We start from the raw sequence: 24,281 nt of genomic DNA, 5'->3' as shown, positions 1-24,281 counted from the left end.
GGCACTGTTAAAACTTATGGACAGTGTCGGACAGTAGGTGGCGCTTTTCAAACAACGCAGCATCTTTTTTTTTTTTTTTTAGAGATCATCGAAATAGCCTTCTGCATCGTCACTGACAAATTGTCACGAAGTATGACATTTTTATAAAAGTTGGTATAAAGAGCCTACGTGTATTTTCAAAATGTCGAGTTTTTTTCTGAAAAGAGAGGTTTTGGTATTTTTTTTTGGTATTTTATTTTTAGTTCCAAGATTTAAACTTGGTGATATGTATGTGGCCTATTTTCGAGTAGTATAAAAGGGGTGTAAGTGGCGCCACCAACGTCAAAAAATAGCGCCTCCCCCCCCCCCCAAAAAATAAAAAAAATAAAAAAAAAAATACTACTACTAAGGGGCCATTCAGAATTTTCAACGTTTTAAAATTTCGACTTTATTTCCAAATTATTTTGACCCACCCACCCACCCCTAATTTCGATTTATAAAAAAACTGATTTGTTACGCAGTATTAAAAAACAAAACATGTACATGTACATGTACATGTACATGTACATGTACATGTACATGTACATGCACTTACATGTACATCATTACATCCCACTGGCGGGCCTGTGCGGGTTGCGTGTACTTTCGGAAAGACTTGGATCTTTTTTTCCATGAAAAGTGAATTTCGATTTTCAATTATTTAGCTTGACCCACCCACCCACAATTTGGAAAAATAGTCGAAATTTTAAAACATTGAAAATTCTGAATGGCCCCTAATATATATATTACAATGTACATCCTTATTTTCCCCGGTATGTTATTGCATGGCGTTTCTTACGTCAATTGGAAATAGAGCCATGAATAATGGTATTGTCATAGTGATCGAACGAAACTTCGTTTTGATTAGGACAATAGTCAGTTGCTAAATATTTATTGATTCATGACACAGACCTTGGTTTAGTTTTGGACTACCGTAGACCTGCCGAGCGGCTGTAAATATCAAACTTAACCAAAAGTTGAAAAAAATAGAGATAAAAAAAAAATCAAAAAGTTATGTGCTAGCCAAGCTTTCAGGGGTCGGTCTGAGCCATAACAATGCCCCAGCCCGCCCCTTAGTTCTCTTCTGGGCTCTCGGGTGTCCCGGCCAATACACACTTCCTTCCCTGTCCATCCATATAACCCCGGAGGGCCAGGCACCATGTAAAAGCAAGAGCTAAGGGAGGAACAGGGCGGCCCCTAAGCCCTGATCCTCCGAGTGGACCACATGCCCTGAACCTATACAAAGGCGCCAACCTGGAACTCACGGACAGTACCAGCCGCAGAGCTTACCGATTAAGCTAAGGTACCGTTGGTAATTTACGACGGGAAATTAAACATCTTATAATGACTGAATAGAACGCGTGCGTTGAAAAGCAAAAAGACACCGACGGGATTCGATACCGGGCTCCGCGATTCGTGGAGGACGAATCTAACCACTCGGCCATCAGGCTTCCTTGGAATTCTCCTCAAAAACAATTTGTCTTAATAATAGGCGGAGAAACCCGGAGCATTGCTGTGTGCATCTGTTTTGGCTCCATGGGCGAACAGAATCGAAGTCGATATTTCGGGCAATAATGAATCAACTGTTTTGTTTGGAAAATTGTATACGGCAGCCTCATTAGTCGTAGGCCGTGTGCTAAACATGTCTTGTCGTTACGCGACAATGAACACTATTATTATGTAGCCTGAAACAGGTATTAGGGGCGGATCTCGAAATTTTGGCGGACTGGGGGGAAGGAGTCAGGCCCGTTAGATGTTTTTATACGATCTTATCATTTTTCATAATTGTATAGCCTATACATTATTAGTGTGTGTCAGAGCGGGATTGGCGGGGCGGGATGGGGGGGGGGGGGTTCGACCCCTGCTCTGGATCCGCGCCTGACTTCTATTCTTTGTATTTTGGACAGGGCAGATACGGATTCTCAACTCCGCCACTACTACTTTAGTATTGTGCGGACATTTTTTAAAAAGGAAACGATAATTGTGTTGACAGATTTTTTAAAAACAGTTTAAATCAGGCCTGTATTGCGTTCGCTTTCCAATCCTTCATCAGCCTGTGATCAGACATTATTTTCGTGCAAAATAATGTGAAGAGCAAGTTTTCATCCTTAACTCTCAAAATACGAATATTGAAATGTAAACAAAAACAACCCTACACCAGGACACCACATTGCACTAGGGGCGCTGTTCACGATACCGATGTGCATCCTTTATGATAGCGCTTCGCTCGTACCCCCGCCCTGCAAATAGGGCCTAAGTCGCTTGGCCGGTGTCATAATTATGAAAATCGGACTCCAATGAAAATCAGACTCTTTTCCCCTATTTATTGGTTGATCACTCGCAAGTGAAAGGTCCCTCTCCCATAATGGTCCTTAAAATAACATAATAATCGCACTTATGTGCATGCGCAATATTACCAATATACGAGTCCATATTTCATGGAGTCTGATATTCAGGCTACACCGCGAGGCAGTCTAGGTGGAGGCCAGTAAATCGGTCCGAAATTGCCTACGCCGGCCAAATCAGGATTTGAATGCCCTTAAATTCTTCATTATTTGAGCGTATTGTGGGCCACGAACTTGAGGGTTCCTACAAACTATGAGTGGAAGCCGTGCACTGGAACTTGAGCTTGTATTTCTGTACAATTTGGATGAAATTGAGGCCCTAAAAGCGCCCTAGTTTGCAAAGGAGTGTAGGCATCGTTTTTCAAAATGGCGATGGGCTTCAGGACTATTTTAAGGGGTAATCATTCGGAGGAAATTTCTCCCAAAAGTCATCAGATTACCCTCACTCAACAATTGAAAAGACAAAGAAAGTTGATAAAACAAACTTTAATTTGCATGTGTGTCTTGAACACCTCAATGGAGAGTATTAAAAATTGTAAGCATTTTTTCCTGACTTTCTGAAGTGGGGGCATTTATCATTGGGGTCTATGGCAGTTTATTGTATGGCCATAGGGGCACTGTTAAAACTTATGGACAGTGTCGGACAGTAGGTGGCGCTTTTGAAACAACGCAGCATCTATTTTTTTTTTTAGAGATCATCGAAATAGCCTACTGCATCGTCACTGACAAATTGTCACGAAGTATGACATTTTTATAAAAGTTGGTATAAAGAGTCTACGTGTATTTTCAAAATGTCGAGTTTTTTTCTGAAAAGAGAGGTTTTTGGTATTTTTTTTGGTATTTTATTTTTAGTTCCAAGATTTAAACTTGGTGATATGTATGTGGCCTATTTTCGAGTAATATAAAAGGGGTGTAAGTGGCGCCACCAACGTCAAAAAATATTCTTCATTATTTGAGCGTATTGTGGGCCACGAACTTGAGGGTTCCTACAAACTATGAGTGGAAGCCGTGCACTGGAACTTGAGCTTGTATTTCTGTACAATTTGGATGAAATTGAGGCCCTAAAAGCGCCCTAGTTTGCAAAGGAGTGTAGGCATCGTTTTTCAAAATGGCGATGGGCTTCAGGACTATTTTAAGGGGTAATCATTCGGAGGAAATTTCTCCCAAAAGTCATCAGATTACCCTCACTCAACAATTGAAAAGACAAAGAAAGTTGATAAAACAAACTTTAATTTGCATGTGTGTCTTGAACACCTCAATGGAGAGTATTAAAAATTGTAAGCATTTTTTCCTGACTTTCTGAAGTGGGGGCATTTATCATTGGGGTCTATGGCAGTTTATTGTATGGCCATAGGGGCACTGTTAAAACTTATGGACAGTGTCGGACAGTAGGTGGCGCTTTTGAAACAACGCAGCATCTATTTTTTTTTTTAGAGATCATCGAAATAGCCTACTGCATCGTCACTGACAAATTGTCACGAAGTATGACATTTTTATAAAAGTTGGTATAAAGAGTCTACGTGTATTTTCAAAATGTCGAGTTTTTTTCTGAAAAGAGAGGTTTTTGGTATTTTTTTTGGTATTTTATTTTTAGTTCCAAGATTTAAACTTGGTGATATGTATGTGGCCTATTTTCGAGTAATATAAAAGGGGTGTAAGTGGCGCCACCAACGTCAAAAAATAGCGCCCCCCCCCAAAAAAAAAAAAAAAAATAAAAATACTACTACTAAGGGGCCATTCAGAATTTTCAATGTTTTAAAATTTCGACTTTATTTCCAAATTATTTTGACCCACCCACCCACCCCTAATTTCGATTTATAAAAAAACTGATTTGTTACGCAGTATGTACATGTACATGTACATGCACTTGCATGTACATCATTACATCCCACTGGCGGGCCTGTGCGGGTTGCGTGTCCTTTCGGAAAGACTTGGATCTTTTTTTCCATGAAAAGAGAATTTCGATTTTCAATTAGTTAGCTTGACCCACCCACCCACAATTTGGAAAAATAGTAGAAATTTTAAAACATTGAAAATTCTGAATGGCCCCTTAGATGTTACGAAAAATTTCAAATTGAAAGGGGTTAACCTCGCATTTTTTAAAGCGAAAATGGGAAAAAAATCAAATGTTTCTGGAAAATTGCAGATTGTAAGGGATTATCCTTGCCTTTTGAATAAGGTTGGGAAAAATTAGATGTTCATGAAAAAAATCAAATTGTAAGGAGTTAACCTTGCATTTTTTTTTAGCAAAATAGGACACAATCAGTTGATTCTGGAAATTTGCAGATTGTTAGGCCTTAACCTTGAAGAAATGATTATGAAAAATTTTAAATCGTAAGAGGTGTACCTTGTATATTTTGTTAAATTTGGCAAAATCAGATTCGTATGAAAAATCTAAAATGGTAAGGGGTTAACCTTGCTTTTTAAGCAAAATTTGGAGCATATTTTACTAAAATTGGGCAAAATTTTAGATTTTTCATACAAATCTGATTTTGCCAAATTTCACTAAATATACAAGGTACACCTCTTTCAATTTAAAATTTTTCATAAACATTTCTTTTTGCCCAATTTTGCTAGAAATACAAGGTTAAGCCCTAACAATCTTCAATTTTGCAGAATCATCTGATTGTGTCCTATTTTGCTAAAAAAAATGCAAGGTCAACCCCTTACAATTTGAATTTTTTTCACGAACATCTAATTTTTCCCAATCTTATTCAAAAAGCAAGGTTAACCCCTTACAATCTGCAATTTTCCAGAAACATTTAATTTTTTCCCCATTTTCGCTTTAAAAATGCGAGGTTAACCCCTTTCAATTTGAAATTTTTCGCAACATCTAACCTTGCAAAATTTCACTAAAAAAGCAAGGTTAATCCCTTACATCTGAATTTTTTCGGAAAAACATCTGATTTTGCCCAATTTCGCTAAAAAATATGCAATGTTCACCCCTTACAATATGAAATGTTTCATAAACATCTAACCCATACAATCTGCAATTTTCCAGAAACATCTGATTTTTCCCGATTTTGCAAAAAAATGCAAGGTTAACCCCTTACAATTTGATTTTTTTTCATAAACATCTAATTTAGCCCAATTGTACATCAGCTTATGCTAACAAATTATCAGGTAACTGGATCATTAAACGGGACAGGTGCACATCGGCCCTGGAGCTCAGACCATGTGTCATGCACTCCTCAATGCATAGATGATGCACATAACACTATGGGTAGTACAGGCACAGCTGGGGGTATGATGAACGCATTGCGTATGCTTAAAGAATTACCCACAATTCCGGTGTTTACCGTTTAGGTCTGGCTCTAATTACTTCACGCGATCCCCTGACGTCTCATACACTGACTTTAGGCGAAATAGTCAGACTTTCGCGGTCTAGTAACCAGACTTTGACTCTTAACGAAACATTGAATGAAAAGGGAAACATTTGCAAAAGATCGAATGCAAACATACCGATGAAACATCGAATACAAATAGCTCGAGTTGTCAAACATATGTGTAAAACATTGCTCACATATTTGAGAATATCGCAAATATATTGTAAAACAACACACACAATTGTATCGAAAAAACATCGCACATTTAATGCAAAAAAATCGAACATAATATTGAAAACATCGCACATGTATATATTCAAAAACATCGCACATATAAATTGAAAATCGCATATAAATGTAAAACATCGCACACATATGTTGAACATCGCACATATATTGTAAAACATCGCACAAATATATTAAACATCGCTCAAATAATGAAAAACATCGCACACTTATATTGAACATCGCACATAAATGTAAAAGATAACAAACACATTATACACATCCAACATATATATTGCAAAATATTGAATATTGCAACGTTTGACACGCCATACTGGGGACGAGGTTGGCATGTAGCCAACCTCGTCCCCAGGGTGTCGAGCAGTACGCGCCCACCACTATCTGCTCTCTCCAGGGTGTCGAGCAGTACGCGCCCACCACTACCTGCTCTCTCAACCTGGTATTGGATCATTTGCATGTGCAAGATTTTTGCACACGTATGCAAATGAGGAACAGTCAGGTGCCTGGATATGCGTTACACATTAGCGTTTGTTTTTGTATGCGGTGTCTGGGGTAAAAACAGAGTCAATTCGTAGCGGCGCGAGCACGGCGTGAGTTACGAAAACACGATTTTTGAAATCAAACTGTTACGATCTTATCGAGACAACATGCAGTATCATATTTCATATTAATATGAGCAAATTGGAAAGGAAATTAGTATTTTCGAGAAGGCGTGGACGAATGATCGCGAAAACACGTACTGCACGTTGTGAATATATAGCACCAAGTATACGATAAAAATCCATTACTAGCCAATTGCGGTATCCAATCAGGATACAGGAAGAAAGTTTCCTATCCAGGGTTTACTATTGGAAACGCCGTTGGAAATAAAGTAAGCACTGGGGACGAGGTTGGCATGTAGCCTCTTCAACGTGGAAAAGGTTGATTATTTTTGGTCACTTGAGGGCGGCCTTAGCCTAGAAAAAGATCAAAAACTGAACATGCTGCTTGCTCTACAGCTCTAATTCGAGGTAGCTGAAATTTGATACTGAAATCTGTGCCATTTCAGTTGGCACTAGCACCACACTGAACAGTCAACACTAGAAAAGTCTAATTGGTAATTATAATAAAGCCTTAAAGGGAAGGTAAGATAATATTATTTATGGTGATCCATGCGGGCGAAGGTGCCAACCTGTTATTTTTTAAATTAAAAAGTGGATATGCATGGAAGTGTAGATAATGTGAAATAGGAGTCCAGGACATGGTTAAAAATAAATCTTATTCGTACCTACGAATTACCAAACCGTACGTACGAATTACCACACTGTACGTACGAATTACCTAACCGTACGTACGAATTACTAAAATGTACGTACGAACGATTTATTAATGATAGTGGATATTTTGCCGGAGGTAACGCCGGCAAACTAACGTTTACTAAAGGTTTGCCGGCGGTAATCCATATCAACAGAGGGCGCTGTACTCTTTAAGATAGGGCTCAATTATAACATTTATTAAATTCCCATCAAATTTGTATAGCACAGTCGGTGCACTGCAGTGACTCTGGTGAGTGGGTAGCCCCATAAATGTGGCCTTTTTACTGGACTGCCTCCGTAAACATAGGCCACACATCCACATCCACATCCACATTTTGTACACATGTACAAAAAACGTGTCGACTTTGCCAAATTTTGATTTTCACATTTAGGCTTACTTTGTAGGTTTTTTTTGCTTTAGAAACATTCTCACCCTCTATATAGGCTAATCAGAAAGTGCTGCCTTTTTCAGATGTTTAATTTTTGTGAAATTTCATGTTAAAATTTTGATACGCAAACGTGTGCAAATGTTTCTGGAAATTTCACGAAAAATGGACATCTGAAAAAGGCAGCACTTTCTGATTAGCCTCGAACTTACGCACGGACCGAAAATCTTTCGCCCAGCCACTGAGACTTATGCCACACAAAACAGATTAGTGCCCGTGTAGTTGAGTTGTAAGTGCCCGCGCTGTCCGGAACTAGGCAAAAGCATGCAGTCAGTCGTTGGCGAAATTAAATAAATTAGAGACTCTACAACTTATTTTGACTCAACCAGCGTTCGATGGAAGAGTTTATACGACTGTAGTGTATGAACAAAATATTCAAAATCACATGGTACAAGTGATGTACTGAACATGTCGAAGTGCGAGTCGGAATTTCTCTTCTAAAGATTTTATCGGAAAGATCTTTGCGTATCAAGGAGCTTACATTTTTCTTTTCAAAATGCACTTCGTCAGCAAAAAAAAATTATTGGAGGCTAATCAAAAAGAGGTAGTTTTTTTTTAAAGCTATCTGGAACTAGAAAAAATCCGGAACTAGCATGACTAGGAAAACGACTGTATTATTATTAAATCGGAGGAGTAATTGCAGATTTCCCGGACACTCGGAAATACACCTCTAAAGTCATCTGGCTACGCGGTTGGAATCGCTGGGAAAGAAGCAATTCAAGTCCAAACCAATGGACTGATCCAGTAAGCACTGCCCCATGGTGTTCTGACCAATCACAGCCGTGGTTTATGTCCGACGTGCGTGCACAAATGTCCGACATGCGTGCACTCGCGTATGATGCATTCGACAGGAAAATGCAGTGTGGCATTGGAGAGGAGCAAGTGTTCATTTGCCCAGTGCGCAGTGGGCGGGGCTTACTGGATTGGTCCGTTGTTGCCAGCTACGCAGATACTGAGTCACAGCATGGTGGTAGAATTAGCAAGGAACAGAGTGGAGGCCCCTTGAGAAACGAAGCAACACATAAATGTGGCAAATTTACTGGACTACCTCCGTACATAAAGGCCACACTTCCACCATGTACAAAAACATGGTGAACTTTGTCAAAAATTTTCACATTTAGGCTTAGGTTGTAGTTTATTTTTGCTTTAGAAGCATACTCACCCTCTTCATAGGCTAATCAGAAATTGCTGCCTTTTTCAGATGTCTATTTTTCGTGAAATTTCCAGATTCGTTGGCACACGTTTGCCTATCAAAACTTCAACATGAAATTTCACAAAAATTGAAAAACTCTTACTAAGAATTTGAATATGATTGTTCTTACTTGCAGACATTAAGATGGACCTTGGCATGATGGACGCAGACGCTGACATGATGGACGCCGAATTCCCCTGGCAGGATTACGATGACATACCAGAGGAGGTCTTGCAGCAGATGATGCAGCAGTATCAAGATTACTACAGCGGTGGGGAGTTTGGCTTCGAGGAGCCCCCGCCACCGGTCTTCTCCTACACGGAGCACTTTGGCAACTGCGTAGTGCCGACGCTGATGCAAGGCATTCAGATTATTACCCCACTGGTGTGCGGGTGCATGGCAATGAGGACAGTCTCACTGATGGGTAATGCGGAATATGTTTGGTTTCATATTTGGGTTTTACATTTAACACTGGCAAGTTATGTGGCACTTTAGTGTTCAATGTCCGATATGACTCAGTGGGTTTCTTATTGGCCACAAGTACGGACCCTGTACATGAATGAGGATGATGCAATGTGGCTACTCTGTGCCGGACACAAAACATGCATGTTGTACACTCACATGTATAAACGTATGTCTCAAAGTACACATGACCAGTGTGGTCCGAATATGCACAAAGTCAAAGGTTTTTGCAGGTGTACAGCTACAGTAGTGTCTGACTGACAAACATATCAAAATTAATGCTATTAGAAAAGAAAAAACACCAGAAACCCACACACCACACACACATCTTCGTAAACACCGGCAATCGTGGACCCCCTATGGTCCCTTATTCTCATTCCTTTGTTTGTACTCAAACGTTTTAGCAACAGCTCCCATTGGTTTTGTACAGGTATTTCAATTGTGGACTGTCGGTCAATTGTGGACCCTTTGTTTGTGCCCTATCCATTTTGTCCCTAGTCCACGATTGCCGGTGTTTACATACTCATGCATACTTGTTCTGTAGTTGTGGGGACTACACACAAGTTGTCCCATGGTACTTATGGGGACCAAAGACACTGCGGGGACAGCAGAAAGTCCCCATAACTCAGTCCTAATTTGCCTAACAATAAAAAAACTTCCCAATCATGAGGTGACGGCCTACCCACACACATGCACAGTCCTTTTTTACCCAACTACTGAGGACAAGCATCATCTTTCCATTTGTCCCTATAACACTCTCCCATAAACTAAGCACACCAACGCACGATCGAGGACCATTTAACAAAGATGAACTCTTGAGGCCAACAAGGAATCTGTTGTTCTCCATGTGCTTGTCTGTCCTCGGAGTGTACATGTAATTGTATGTACACTCCGTAGTTGTGGGGACATACACTCGTCTGTACAAGGTATTTGTGGGGACCAAAAACGCTGTGGGGACAGCAGAAAGTCCCCACAACTTGGTCCTAATTAACCTAACACTAAAAAACTTCCCCATAACGCGGTGTAGGCCAGAGCATTAGTAATTCACGTAAACACATTCCCAATAAGCGACACTTAAACGCATCAGTCTCTGCACCCCCCACCCCCCCAAAAAAACCCCAAAACAACAACCAAGAAACACAACCTGCCTGTAGCTATAAACCGGTATGTACCTGTACCATATCAGGCCACCTCAACACTAAAGCCCCTGTCACACTTTTGCATATCCTAATTCCTTATGAGTTCCTTATCCAAATTTTTCAATACGCAGCCGTACGCTCAAAACTTATGAAACTCAAGACTTATGTGCGATGCACATCTAGCGTACAAGTAACGAATTCAGCGCACCCATTGCGTATGAGATGCGTATGAGTTCGGCAAGTACGCTGTTTCTCATAAGTTGCGAATAAGTACAATGCGCTTCCCGCTCGCAGGATGAGTGGTACTAATTCGTGCAATACGTCGGCATTCGCTATGAGTTCGTTCAGCGTGCGTTGTATCTGCGATGCAAGAACGCCAATATAGACGGCTCGGGGTGCGTGCCGGGAGGTCAGCGTATTACCGCGTATGAACCGCTTATCCCCCACGAACACATAGCGTACTCGTACCACGCTCGACCGATGCGGGACCGATGCGCTGCTTATTTATAACTTATGACCTGCGTAACAGCGTACGCAGCGTAGTTTTGTGCATGCCCAAAACTATCCGGCGTACTGGGCCGTACCATGCGTATTCCTGCGTACATAAAACTTACACAAAACGATAGAGATGCATATGAGGTGCTTATTGTGCGTACGACTGCGTATGAAAAAAATGTCAATGCGCAACTCATAAGGAATTAGGATACGCAGAAGTGTGACAGGGCCCTAATGTAATGGATTTATAAGGGAATTAGTGTCTGTAATGAAGGTGCTAACAAATAAATATTCTAGTCGCATGGTATCTTGTGTCACATGGTATCTTAGTTTTCCCTGAAGAATCCTTCACAGACATGATAGAGTGCTGAGGCTGTGGGGTTAACGAGCAGGCAGATCTTGACTATTAAAAGTTACCATTTCATGAGCCTGAATTTTATTTTTCAAATAATTTTCTGACAGGTGTGCCCTCATTGATCTACCATCTACTATCTCTGGCAGTAGGCCTACTGGCATTGTCCTATTTCTTTGAGGGTCTCATCATTCAGGTCGTGGCCCTAGGCCTACTGGGCTACTTCCTCCTCCAGGCTTGCCAGGCCACAGGCATCAACTACAAGGGGCCGGTCATTGCCGCGGTCTATGTGATGGTTCTGGTGCCTTGGTAAGTAGGGGCATCAGTCAGTGCCACAGTCGAGTCCATGACAAGTCCCTTCGAAAGTCAATCACATACATCCTTTCACAAGTCCAGTCACAAGTAACAGTGGATGAGCACTAACAGTTTGTTTGAGGAGCTTGTGCGTTGACTTTGGACTGGAGAACTTGTCATGGACTTGCGATGGACTTGTGAGGATTAAGACTCGACTACAATTGGTAGTGGTCAGTGTTGAAAAAGATTCTGCTTAAGCTTAAGGCTTAAGGCTGATTAACCCTAACCCCCTAGGCCCTTGTTGCTTACAACCATCCTCAATCCTCCAAAATCCTCCAAAATTTTGCAACTCTGCCTAAATTTTTCAAAATTGTCAGACGGTCCTGCCTCAAAATGCATTCATCCTCAATCCTCCAAAATCCTCCTCATCCCAAAACTTTGCACTCGTATTTAAATGAAGGATAACCAACGCCAAATCCTTCAAAATCATCAGACAGTCCTGCCTCAAAATGCATTCATCCTCAATCCTCCAAAATCCTCTTGTGCTTCAATCACCATTCATCCTCAATCCTCCAAAATCCTCATGTGCTTCAATTACCATTCATCCTCAATCCTCCAGAATCCTCATTTGATTCAATCCCCATTCATCCTCAATCCTCTAGAATCCTCCAAAACCGCCAGGAGGATTTTGGAGGAGTGAGGTGGGTTAGGGTTAATAATAATAATAAGATCAAACTTATACAGTGCAAAACATTACCGAAGGAAATCTCGATGCGCTTTACAAAAAACAAACAATGCTAGAAACAAAATTGCTATGTGAGGTCATAAGCCTGATAAAATAGATGAGATTTGAGAGTAGTTGGTTGGTTCTGGGTGTTGTTGTAGGGAGGAGTCCCTGATGAGATGACCGGAGTGCTCCTGCAGGTTGGTATTGAAGGAGCAGGTGGCAGATGTAGCTTGGAGCTTGTCCTTGATTGCTTGGAGCTTGATTGAAATTTAAGAATGCAAAAACAAATATGTGACTTTGTCATTTATTTTTGGATTGCAGTTAATTTAGTAATGCAACATTTATAGACTACCTTGGAGAAGTCTGCAGCTATAACATGAGAAGGGAATCATTCTAAATGACGAGTGGTTCTATCTCTGGTAGGGCTGTGCATCGGAACCGGGTACCCAAGTACAGAACTGTTGATGACAGGAAACGGTTCCAGATTGTGGAATCGTGGAATTGTGGAAACATATTTCACGTTTATGATGCTTGTGGAATTTGCAGTTTACACCATAAAGCTATAAAGCTCACTGTACACACTTGTATCTTCTTGTATCTACACACAGATGTGGTAGTATTATCGTATGGACTTTGTGAACAATCTGAACAGCAACTTCTGGGATTTTTAATATTGGAGTTGGGTTTCTTTTACGGGTGCCAGGGTTTCCGTGTTTTCTTTTCAATTGGGTACCCTCTTCTACCCGTAAATGCACACCCCTATTAAATCTCTCGCTGTTTTAATGAAAAACACTTTTCTGCGCTACCTCTTCATATCCATGGTGTATATTTGTGCATAATTAATTTTCTTTCTTTTTTTTTTTTTTACAGGGAACTATTTTTCGCAGATCCTGTGGCATGGAACAAAATTAGAGGTGAGGGTAATTATGTTTTGAGATTTAGTTAAAAAACCTAAAAATTGAGCAATTTTTGTGAGAAGAATGTCTCCGTGTCTCTTCATGTTCAATCCTATTGGAGGCGGGAACCAGTCTACCCTGCATGAACTGCATTATTGGTGGGCCACAAATGCAATAATTCAAAATTTTGAAGTAATAGTTCAAAATTTTTCCATAACTAAACATCATTATTATTATGTAATAACTCTGGATTGCAGAACAGGGAGACACTTCCATAGAAACGTGCACAATTTTTTTTCAAACTTTAATGTGACCTAACCCAATTTTTCCTTATCCGATCCCAACCAAGTTTGGTATGTGTACGTTTTGGACCAAGAGCAAACGATCTAGCCCATTTGCGACAGTAAAATTCCTTCGCTGAAGGGTAGTTACCTCAATAGGGCGACACCAAAATTGTCGCCCTATTGCGGTGTGTCGCCCTAATGTAGTGGAAGTCCCGCACAACTTGTCGCCCTATTGCGGGATTCATGTTAATTATTATTGTTATTACCGGCATTTATTTCTGTTGATGAAACTAAGGATTCCTCAAACGCGCCCTAGGTATTGTACCGCTAGGCCTGAAGAAACCTGTAGAGAGAATACAATAAGAAGAAATGACACTTTTAGAGGTGGGACGAAAACCCCAGAAGAATATTCTGGGAAAAACCCGCGGAATCAGGCAGGGACTGAAAACCCAATCCACATGTTGGCCCAGGCAGGATTCAAACTTGGGTCACAGCGGTGGAAGGCAAGGAACGTACCGCTACACCATGTACACCAACCTGACTCCACATGCCGGATGTCTCATTCAAAGGTGAATACCTTCTGTGAACATTTCTAACATTGTCTAAGGGGTTGGGTGGGGAACTTAAAAAAGCAAGGCCAGTACACTGTAAAATTGTGTGAATATTATTGTTTTTGTTGTTTCACTCATTGCTCAAGGACCCCAGATGATTTTGGTTATGAAGGTCATCTCCTTGGCCTTTGACCTCGACCAAGGGGTTGTAGCTGAGATTCCAGAATTCGTGGAGTATCTGGGCTACACATTCAACCTGGCTACTGTCATATTTGGCCCCTGGATCAGCTACTCGAGTTATATTCGTCTGCTTCAACCTGGTGGAGATATAGTAAGTGAGACTTATGTAGTTAAAATATATCCTTTGGACGTGTTTTCCTGACAAACGGCTGATTTACACTGTTGGCGGTTCTGCGTGGGCAAAAAATTAGAATGTGCTGGTTTTAATCCGTTTGTGTCATTGGACGTGATAACAAGCACTGGATGTTTTTATACACAACCACGGCCGACGGGTTAAAACATCAAGATTGCCTCGACTCGCCTCCGGGTGACGTCTAAACATGCTAATCCCTCATACCTTTTGCACACACACACACAGTTTGTGAAGTCTGTGGAGACGGACTGTGTTCACTTGAATTGGCCATTGTGCACAACCTATTGCTTCAGTGCACACCACGGAGTATTGAAACTTATGAGGTTTCGGCAAGAAACATCGAACAAATACTGTTGAAATGACTCTTGCGAATCAGTAGTTGTGGCGTTTGGCTGTATATCAGAAGTTGGCAGGACAATTTTGCCTTTTGCAAAAATCGAAACTTTCGCCAAAAATAATGCCGGCGCAATGTGGTTAATCACTGATCTCTAAAGATCAGTGGATTCAATGGGATGGTTGACACTGAGTGCAAACGTTCCACAAGATAAGAGCGAAAAAGTTACTTTGCTTAGAAGTGACATATTTTCCCAATATACCGCACAATAAATCAACATTCTGACTCGTCAGCGCAGTATAAACAGCAGACCAAATCGGTCCATTGATGAAATTTTCATCTGTGTCTGTTTAAAACTTGTTTCCCCCATTGACAGGATCTACGTTGGCTAGTGACAACATTCTTCAAGTTCCTGCAGTCATTGCTGTGTCTGCTGATTTCCACCTGTCTGGCACCGGTCCTTTTTCTGGGATTTGATCAAAAGTGAGAAGTGACAATAAGCCTCTGCACTGATGACGTCACACTTTGTTTACTTGTGCGCTTTTCTATGGGGCTGCGAAACAGAAGTAGCGAGAAGGCTCCCATAAGAAAAAACACATGTAAACAAAGTGTGATGTCATCAATACAAAATCTTATTACCCTACATGTTGTAGCAGTATTGTTGTGGTGTCTATCACAAGTATGATCACAAGTGCGATCACAAGTAAATTAGAGGTAAATTCACAAGTCTGGTACAAGAAAAAAGGGGCTAAACAATAAGAAAAGAATGCCTTTATCATCGCTCATTGAACAGTTTGTGACCTGAGACTGGAGGACTTGTGATGGACTACAACACTGCCTTGTTGACACCATGACCCTAACATGTCCTAAAATCCCCAATAGTCGGAAAATGTCTGAAATATGTCTGAACAATTTGAAATATGTGTGGCAAACTCTAATTCAGACTTGCCAATGGATTAGAATGCACATTTGAGTTTCTTATGTGCATGTCAAGTCTGAGTCCAGTCATTCCGATATTTTTTTTATGAAGACCTAGTGTCCTATATATGTATGTACATGTGTATCTAGCATATCGCACCTTTAATTTTAATTTCACGGTATCTTTGTGGATGGTCCACTCTCATAATACTGAACTTATTGCTTTCCCAGTCAATAGCAAGCACTGTTCAAATGGGCAATATGCCAATTTTATCATTTTGAGACACTTAGGAAATGTTGAAAAATGAAAACAGCAACTAAAAAGGGCATATCCCATATCACAGCAGTCACCAGTTGGTGTGTTATATCGTGCCACTAAGTCAAAACGATAAAATGGTTGTAAATTACTTTGCATTAAAATTAAATCAGAGCAGTGTAACCCTTGATAACTGCAGGTATTCCTGCCAGACATGAGACTGAGCGGTTGCGCACTGCAAGCATTTCTCAGTCACGAGCGCGCGTGCAGGTTCTACACGTACACGTGCAACGTGCATTGTATATGAGGTTAACCATCATATGCAATTTTACAGACTGGACATGTGGCCGTTCTCGACCAATGCAATTACAGTATCCAAGCACACGATAAAATTATGGGAAAACTGCCCATTGTCACATTATATTGTACCTGAAACGTCAAGTCTGATGCCAAGTAATAATTGCTTGCGTCTACAACTTTGAATGCAAAAAAAAAATGCAAAACAATATGTATTTGGGAATAGTTTGCCCAGGAATTAAACAATTTATTTTCCCTCTACAGGTGGTTGGATGCATACAAAGACGCCATGTCGTTCCGGTTCAGTCATTACTTTGTCAGCTTTGTTTCAGAGTCCACATCATTAGCATTGGGCCTCGGTGCCCCCAAAGAAGGTGGAAATAAACACTGGTAAGATAAGAATCCTTGTGGAAAATGAATGCCCGAATGTAGCACACTTGTCTAAATCTCAAAAATTCCCAAGTGAAAATTGAAGAATTTCTTTAAAGTTAAACTAAGATAAACTATTATTATCTTTACTCCAATATCCAACCAAATGTGTGTTAGGAAGTTTTTATTTTATTTTGGGGCGCATTTTTAAATGGTTCACTATGCACGTAAAACAAAATCAGAAAAATTCTCTGTCGTCATGTAATGGGTCAGTAAACTCGAGGTTTAGGAACGGGAGTATTAAGAGCTTGCTGAAATTTTACTTAGTACAAAATTTGAGGTAAAATTCAAGGCACAAGAGGCCAAAAATCAAAGTGTGCCGTGTTAGGAGTCATGCCACGTAAGGGAGCGTCAACAGTGTACAGTCTGGGTGGGGGAGGGGTGGGGACTAGTTACATTAAACTGTGAACATAATTCATAATGTATTTCCAGCTGAGGAGCTGAATGGGCTGTACATATGTATCTTGAATGATATCTTTTCTTGATTGTGTTTGGACACAGGGAACTGAGCGTAGCCAGGCCCTGGCACATTGAGCTGCCCCGTTCTCTTGTTCAAGTCGTCACCAACTGGAATCTCCCTATGCACATGTGGCTGAAAACATGTGAGTAGACACGGTAGAACAAGCTGTTATAAAAACAATGTTTGGGCTTTCCTGACATTGTATGGATGGGCGCGGACATCCGGGAATTTTCTGCATCTATATCTAGCTCCCAGACCTATGTTCTTGAAACTTAGTGGTTCTTGAGTCTGATGATGAAAACGCACAGCAACCGATGAAAACTGGTGTGGACATGAATAGATTTTTCATTGGATAATGTCACTCTGCCCTGATCTATTACTACCTGGTATGTGCGTAGTGCGTGGAGTTCACTCTAGTTGGTACTGTTTGTAGCTTAGGTCTAGTGTCATGTGCATGTGGCTGTAAAGCAGAAAATATATTTAAAAAAAACCAAATTGATGGACGATTAACCCACCAGCTTCTGTTCTACATGGTATTACATTGTATTTATTCCCTGATGGATCCATAAAACCACAGAGTGCTTGGGGCAGTACAGGGAGTAATTGGCAGGACGATTGGGGGTGGTACCAGTACAGTGACTACAGTGAAATCTTGATAAGTCAAACCTCAAGGGAACAGGTTCAAAATTTGACTTAAGCAGAGTTCTGAGTTAAGCAGGGTTGTATATCATTGTTATACATTGTACTACTGTATGAAGGAAATGGATTCTTAAAGGGAATGTACATCATTGGCTTTTGCTGTAATTTTCAGAAATGAACTATTTGAGGGGTTAGTATAATAGATCAAATATTGTTTAAGTGACATGTTTGAAGTTTTGTGTTTGAAAATGCTTGAAAAACCAAGAAAAACAAAAATTGTTTAAGTAGTCTGGTTCCCTGACTCCACCAAAGATAAAATGGATCAATTTATAGATGTCGGAAAATTGTAAGGTAAGGGAACCAGTCTAGCTGGCCTGCACCCATTCATGAACATGTAACCAATAGCAAACTAAATTTGGACTGAAAAAAAATTGTAAATTTGGAGCAGTAGTTGAAAAATAGTTAGGTTTTTCCAACGGTGGTCGGCCGACCACTGTTGGAAATGTATACAAAATTACCATTTTCTTGAAAATGACTTGACACCAGGTGCCATAATTTTACAGGATGCTTTAGACTGTCATTTACCAACATCCTAGTAGGGTATTTCGTAAAAACTTGGTAGTTTTATTTTTTGATGTTTGCAAATGTTGTATATTCCCTTTAATTATATGACTTAACAGGTGTTTTGAGTTATCAGAGTTTGACTTATCAAGATTTCACTGCATTTACTTAAAAATTATACTTAATTATGCTTTTTACTATATTTATGCTTTTTACTATATTTCTTCCTACGGTAGATGTATTCAAAACCAGCAGGAAGCTTGGAAACTTTGCTGCTGTTCTTCTAACATATGCTGCCAGCTCTTTGCTTCATGTGAGTCACAATACATACTATACAAGGCCTGAATAAACCCCTGTCATCTGGTTGGTGGGTCTTGATCACAAGTCATTGAGTTATTTGTCCCAACGCGACAAAACAAGTTCCATTTTAATGGTAATAGAAGTTTGATTGCACGGTCACACGATAGGTGGCCCTAACCAATCAGAGGTCAAGCATTTATTCAGGTGTTGTATGAAACAAATGGTGTATGTTTTATATTTGTGCAATGGAAAGAACAAATTCCTTTGGTGACAAATTGAATATTCCATTCCACGAGGTGCCTCATGGAATGGTACATTCCATCTGACACCTCATGGAAATATACTTACCCTGCACTCATAAACAATCACTATTTGCATATTATTTTGTGCTGTTAAGTTACAAGTTGATGACCAATGAAATTACTAGTGTCCTTACCCTTTCATTTCCATGGGCGACTTTTGTCGACAAGGATCTACCCCTGCTGCTTACCACAGGCAACTTTAGTTGACCAGGAAACCTCACACGGAAAACCCACAACACAGATTTAATCACTGCTTTTCAGAAAGCTGGCATGTTAGTATGTTTGGCCATCCATACATCAAACATATACCAGCTGAAAGAGTGTTTTCGGATCGTTCTAACGGTGTAGTTTATTCATAGTGTTATTACCATTACAAAAATGTACGAAAAGTGCTTCAGAAGTAGCCATGCACAATTTCAGGTACATGTATATGGAGTGCCATTTGGTCATGTGGTGAAATGGCTTGCAGTCTGATAACTGGGGCCAGACCAACAAACAGGCATAATTTTCTTGTTTTTGCACATATGGCCTTAATTTTAACATCACATGAAAGACTAAAGTTCAAGGAACAAAGTTTACACACAACACCTTTGACTTTAATCACTCCTTGGCAGTGAAAATCAGAGTTGAAAAAAAAGTGAGTTTTCAACTTGTGGTCCATTTTTCACGCTTTAGTGATTTGCGCATGACTGAGCAAACAATTTGGTCCTGGGGAGAGCCAAGTCAATAAACAATTTGGTAAGGAAAGGGTAACACAGTAATGCAAAATAGTAAAAAAACATGTAAAAGTAAAATAAAAAGAGCATCTTAGGGTGATATGCTGTCAGCCAGCCGAGAGATAAAATATACACACTTTATAGATATAATGATTAAGAGCATGCATACCATGTATGAATTGCTTCCTTTTTATTTCAGGGTTTGAATTTCCAGCTAGCAGCTGTTCTACTTTCCTTGGGTTTTTATTCCTATGTTGAGCATGGTGAGTACACTGTCTGGAGAATGTTAGGAAGAAACTGTCCACAGGGGGATGCTGCATAGCTGCAAAACCTGGAGAAGCTTGTGAAGAGATGACAGAGAATGTTAAATTGGGATGATAAAAGTGCTCATGGATACAGAAACAATAATTGTTTTTATGACCAAATTCAGAGACAGTGAGAGATGCCATTGAAAAAGATTTAAAGATTCCAAAACAGAATATATGCTATTTTGTTCCCTTTTTAGAATCCTGCTCTCTATCCTGGCTGCCCAAAAGCAATTTCGACAGTTGTTAAATACTTGAACACAGTTAAGAATACAATATGCTGAAAAATGGAGTATATAAACAGCTGCCATACTGTTTTTATTCTTTCAAATGGATATGTTTGGAAATATACCGGTACTCTTCATTTTATGAATATACAGGGTGACCCCTGAAACATGTGCCTTTTGTCACAAACGTGATGTGTGAATTTTTATGTTTTCGATATCAGATTAAAGCTGAGAGGTTTTTCTTTCAAATACTGAAAATAAAAATCATGAAAACAGGGCATTGGGTTGCTGAGAAAATGCCAATTATGTAACACAACTTCTTTTTGGTCCATTCCAATGGCATTACCACAGTTAAGGGATACAATGTACCGGTACACTGTATCTATTTGTGCATGAAATGCATTATGTCCGTATCCTTACAAACAACACGCACACAATATGACAAGAGTACAAATGAATTTGATGGAAATACCTTTTATTTTCCACCTGGAAATACCTTTTATTTTACACCTGAACAGGTATCTTATCCTTTTTAGTGCTGTTTTAAACCTTTTCAGCATCATAAATATGTCAAAATGTTAAAGATATTGCACAAATGAAAGACAGTTGCACAGTGGGCTTACAGTAACATGTTTCACTGTTCGAAGCACTATTGGAAAGGATGAAAAATCACTTCTTTTACAAAATTGGCATTTTCTCAGCAACCAGATGTGCTATTTTCATGATTTTTGTTCAGTATTTGAAAGAAAAAAACTATAAGCTTTAATCTGATATCCAAAACATGAACATTCACAGAAAAAAATGGCAAATTTTCAGGGTTGCATTTTTTTGGGTCACCCTGTACATGTATTACAAACTACTTTTCATAATTTGTTTTCTGTGTTCTTCATACCTGTTCATAGTTTTACGTCAGAAGCTGGCGACAATATTCAACGCATGTATTCTTGCTAGAAGGTGCAAACCCGATTGCCAGCATTCGTACCAGAGTGTAAGTAATAATCTTGTTACAACCGACTCTGCATTACATGTACCTGCTCAACATAGATAAGGTGACAAAGAAGTGGTATCTAGCCTTATGGCATGCCATTTGTTGGTGGTAAAGAACTACATGGTTTTTTTTGCAAACCAGAAAGTTATTGTCCATTAGGCATGTTCTGTTGCAGAGTTCCAGTAGTTTCTGCAACTTATCACAAACTCAATCACAAGTCATGGAATCTCTGTTAAATTTTGTAGCGCCATGAGCGCCTATTATTATAAGGTGGATGTGTGCGCTTAATTAATATTCATTTATATTATTATTATTAGAACACAGAGGATACCCAGTAGAACTGTTCAAATATTGAATCTTGAGATCATGTTTCTTGCTTGCAGGCCAATCCATTGGTGCTGTTGACCAATATCTGCTTCGGTCTCCTAGCCATGTTCCATCTTGCGTACCTTGGGGTCATGTTTAGCTCAGATTCATCAGAGCTTCAGGAAAAAGTGAGTTATGATCATGACAACTGTTTTAATCTGGCACTCCAGAGTGGTGTTGAACCAAAACGTACTTGGGTGACTTTGACCAGCCCCATTTAGAATTCAGTCTCAGACGGACAAGATTGATGTAAAATTTTCCATTCAGTCATTCTGAACTAAGGACATAAATATGTGCATGACCGGTGTTAGAGAAATATGTTTAAAACTGAATAGGGGCCTGGGCCCAATTTCACGTTGCTGCTTGACAGTTAACAGAAAAGTTGTGCTTAGCATAGCAGAAAAATAGTGCTAACTTTAAGCACTATTTCACGGCGCGAATGTGCTAACGGTCGCGCGCATGGTGATTTCTATTGTTACGTCGCTAAGTTAAACAAATTTCTCCTCCGAAGTAAGCGTGCCTTTTGCTGTGCTTATGCTTACGGTCTCAATGAAATAGACGGAGGCTCTGTTAGCAGATAATCGTGTGCTTATATAGCAGCGCTGTGAAATTGGGCCCTGTTCGTTGATAATGGCCCAAGCCGAAGGCCAGGGCAATTATCAGCATCCACGCCCCTAGCCAGTTTTAAATGTACTTGTCTAAAACTGGCCAAACACATATTTATATTCCCATTCATAAATACCTTTCGGTCCATACAATGCAAGCCAAAACCAAGCCAGAAGAATACAAATTTCCAACGATTTGTTCAACAATTTACTTCAAGTTTTGTGAAGCATCCCTCTGGCCATGTCTATGGTACGTGCCTCACGCTAAAAATTGTGCTAAAAAATCTCCTTATATGGAAATTGGCGCGCACAGCGTTTTACCGCAGAACGCAGCAGCGTTTTACTGACGGTTTAAAACCACCCATGTGAATTGGTAAACTGGCTTAGGTTTCAAGTATCTAAATTCATTTGAATCTTTTACTAAGGTTTTTAGTCAAGTTTTGATTTGGAGGTTTTAGTCAAGTTTTGATTTTGAGGTTTTAGTCAAGTTTTGATTTGGAGGTTTTAGTCAAGTTTTGAATTGGAGGTTTTAATCAAGTTTTGATTGGGAGGTTTTAGTCAAGTTTTGATTTGGAGGTTTTAATCAAGTTTTAAATCGGTCATTTACTTCGCATTTACTTCTGCTGAGTTGTGTTGTTTGGAGTCAAGTCAAGTCATTGAAAATGCTATGGAGTACATGTACCGTATATCAGGTCATTAAACAACTACTTTACTGAGAATTTGTTGGTGAAAAATGAAATTGTGATTCATTCTGGCGAAAAAAAACAGACAGAACTGGGCACCGGCCACGAGGAAAAAATGAAGAAAAAAATGGCCCTGATGTTTTTTCAATTTTCAGACCTATTGATATTGGGGGTAATTGCAGAATACCACGCCACTTGGAAATATACCCCTAAAATCTCTGGCTACGCGGTTGGAATCACTGGAAACAAAACCATTCAAATCTGTTGCCAGCTACGCGGATACTGAGTGGGGGTCCCCTTGAGAACGAAGCAACACAAAAGGAATGGGGGTTGCTGAAAAAAATTCTTAGTCCAAAACAACTACACTGTTGCTGGCTACGCGGATACGGAGGGGGAGTGCACTGGAGCATGACGTACATAGTACATACAGGTAGCACTGAGATGGTTTCTTGAGGGCAATCAACCGTGACTCCGTAGCCGGCTACGAGGTGCATAGATCGAGTGGCGGGCTATTCTGCAATTGTGCCCAGTATTGTAGGGAGAATATTATTCTCTTTTCTAAATACTTGCCAACCCTCATTTCAACCTCTGCCCAGTTCTGTCACATTTTGCCAGAACGTCCCACCATTACATGTAACTACTTTGCTCATTCATCAAGTTAAGTGATTGAGATACATGCATTGTTTTCCTTCTATTTTACAGGGATATGAAATGCATCACACTCTTAAGAAATGGTCTCACCTGGACTATGCCAGCCACTACGTAGCAGGGGCAACCTATGTGTTCTATTGGCTTGTAAAATAAGTCAAGTGCTTCGTCTGGAGTGTGGCATTCAAGATATGTGAGTAGGGTAATGAGTTCCCAGCTTGAGGAGTTACAGTGTAAATGTATGTGTCCATGGGCAGGGTGTTTTGTCACAAGTTCTGTATTCCCATCCCTGAATGGGATGATGAATGGGCTGGTTTTTGCAGTGTGAACCGAAATGGCTGCATTGAGCTGTATACAATGTGCATTCTGACCTCATGCCAATATGTATTCTAACGTCATGCCAAGAGGCAACCGACAGGCGAAACAAACACTGAAGCATCAGTATAATATTTCTCTACCCAAATGAAATAGTAAGGGAAGAGTGCAAAATTGAAGAGGCGGTAACCCAAGATTTTACCCTGAAGTAACCCAGAAAACCCTGTTAAACCTCGCCAAGCCTTCAAGGTAAACTTTGAGTCACTGCCTGTTTAATTTTGCATTCTCCTCTTAAGGTTAACACTTCTACATTACCCACATTTAACCAATTCGCGCCGGATGACATGTAGGCCTATACCTGCAAAGGTTTTGCGGTATTTGGAACGGATGACGGATAAACACGCAGGGAGCGAGGCCAGAAATATCTGTCAGCGACCCGCTCACAGTGAGCGAATCCCCAAAATATGAGTGTGCTGCCCGAGGGTGATGGC

At 40.1% G+C, this 24,281-nt stretch overlaps 1 protein-coding gene across 1 annotated transcript; it reads left to right on the top strand.

The window, feature by feature from the left end:
* Nucleotides 1–7,005: 7,005 nt before the first annotated feature.
* Nucleotides 7,006–24,200, top strand: LOC119736388 (protein-serine O-palmitoleoyltransferase porcupine-like). Its single transcript, XM_038210404.1, has 13 exons — nt 7,006–7,059; nt 9,005–9,292; nt 11,427–11,625; nt 13,208–13,251; nt 14,215–14,399; nt 15,152–15,258; nt 16,511–16,636; nt 17,177–17,277; nt 18,572–18,648; nt 19,853–19,916; nt 21,088–21,173; nt 21,557–21,667; nt 23,530–24,200. The coding sequence occupies exons 2-13, from the start codon at nt 9,013–9,015 to the stop codon at nt 23,629–23,631; spliced, it is 1,482 nt and encodes a 493-aa protein (XP_038066332.1). The 5' UTR covers nt 7,006–7,059; nt 9,005–9,012; the 3' UTR covers nt 23,632–24,200.
* Nucleotides 24,201–24,281: the final 81 nt, after the last annotated feature.

This window comes from Patiria miniata, unplaced genomic scaffold (assembly GCF_015706575.1).
Source record: "Patiria miniata isolate m_02_andy unplaced genomic scaffold, ASM1570657v1 HiC_scaffold_3, whole genome shotgun sequence".
NCBI lineage: Eukaryota > Metazoa > Echinodermata > Asteroidea > Valvatida > Asterinidae > Patiria > Patiria miniata.
The sequence above is the reverse complement of the archived record's forward strand: the minus strand, read 5'-3'. Positions and strand labels throughout refer to the sequence as shown.

Excerpts from the sequence above, each read along its gene's own strand:
- LOC119736388 (XM_038210404.1), top strand. The coding sequence starts at position 9,013 with ATGGACCTTGGCATGATGGACGCAGACGCTGACATGATGGACGCCGAA. Across the intron at positions 14,400-15,151 it reads TTCAACCTGGTGGAGATATA|GATCTACGTTGGCTAGTGAC; the intron begins GTAAGTGAGACT and ends CCCCATTGACAG. Across the intron at positions 19,917-21,087 it reads TTATTCCTATGTTGAGCATG|TTTTACGTCAGAAGCTGGCG; the intron begins GTGAGTACACTG and ends ACCTGTTCATAG.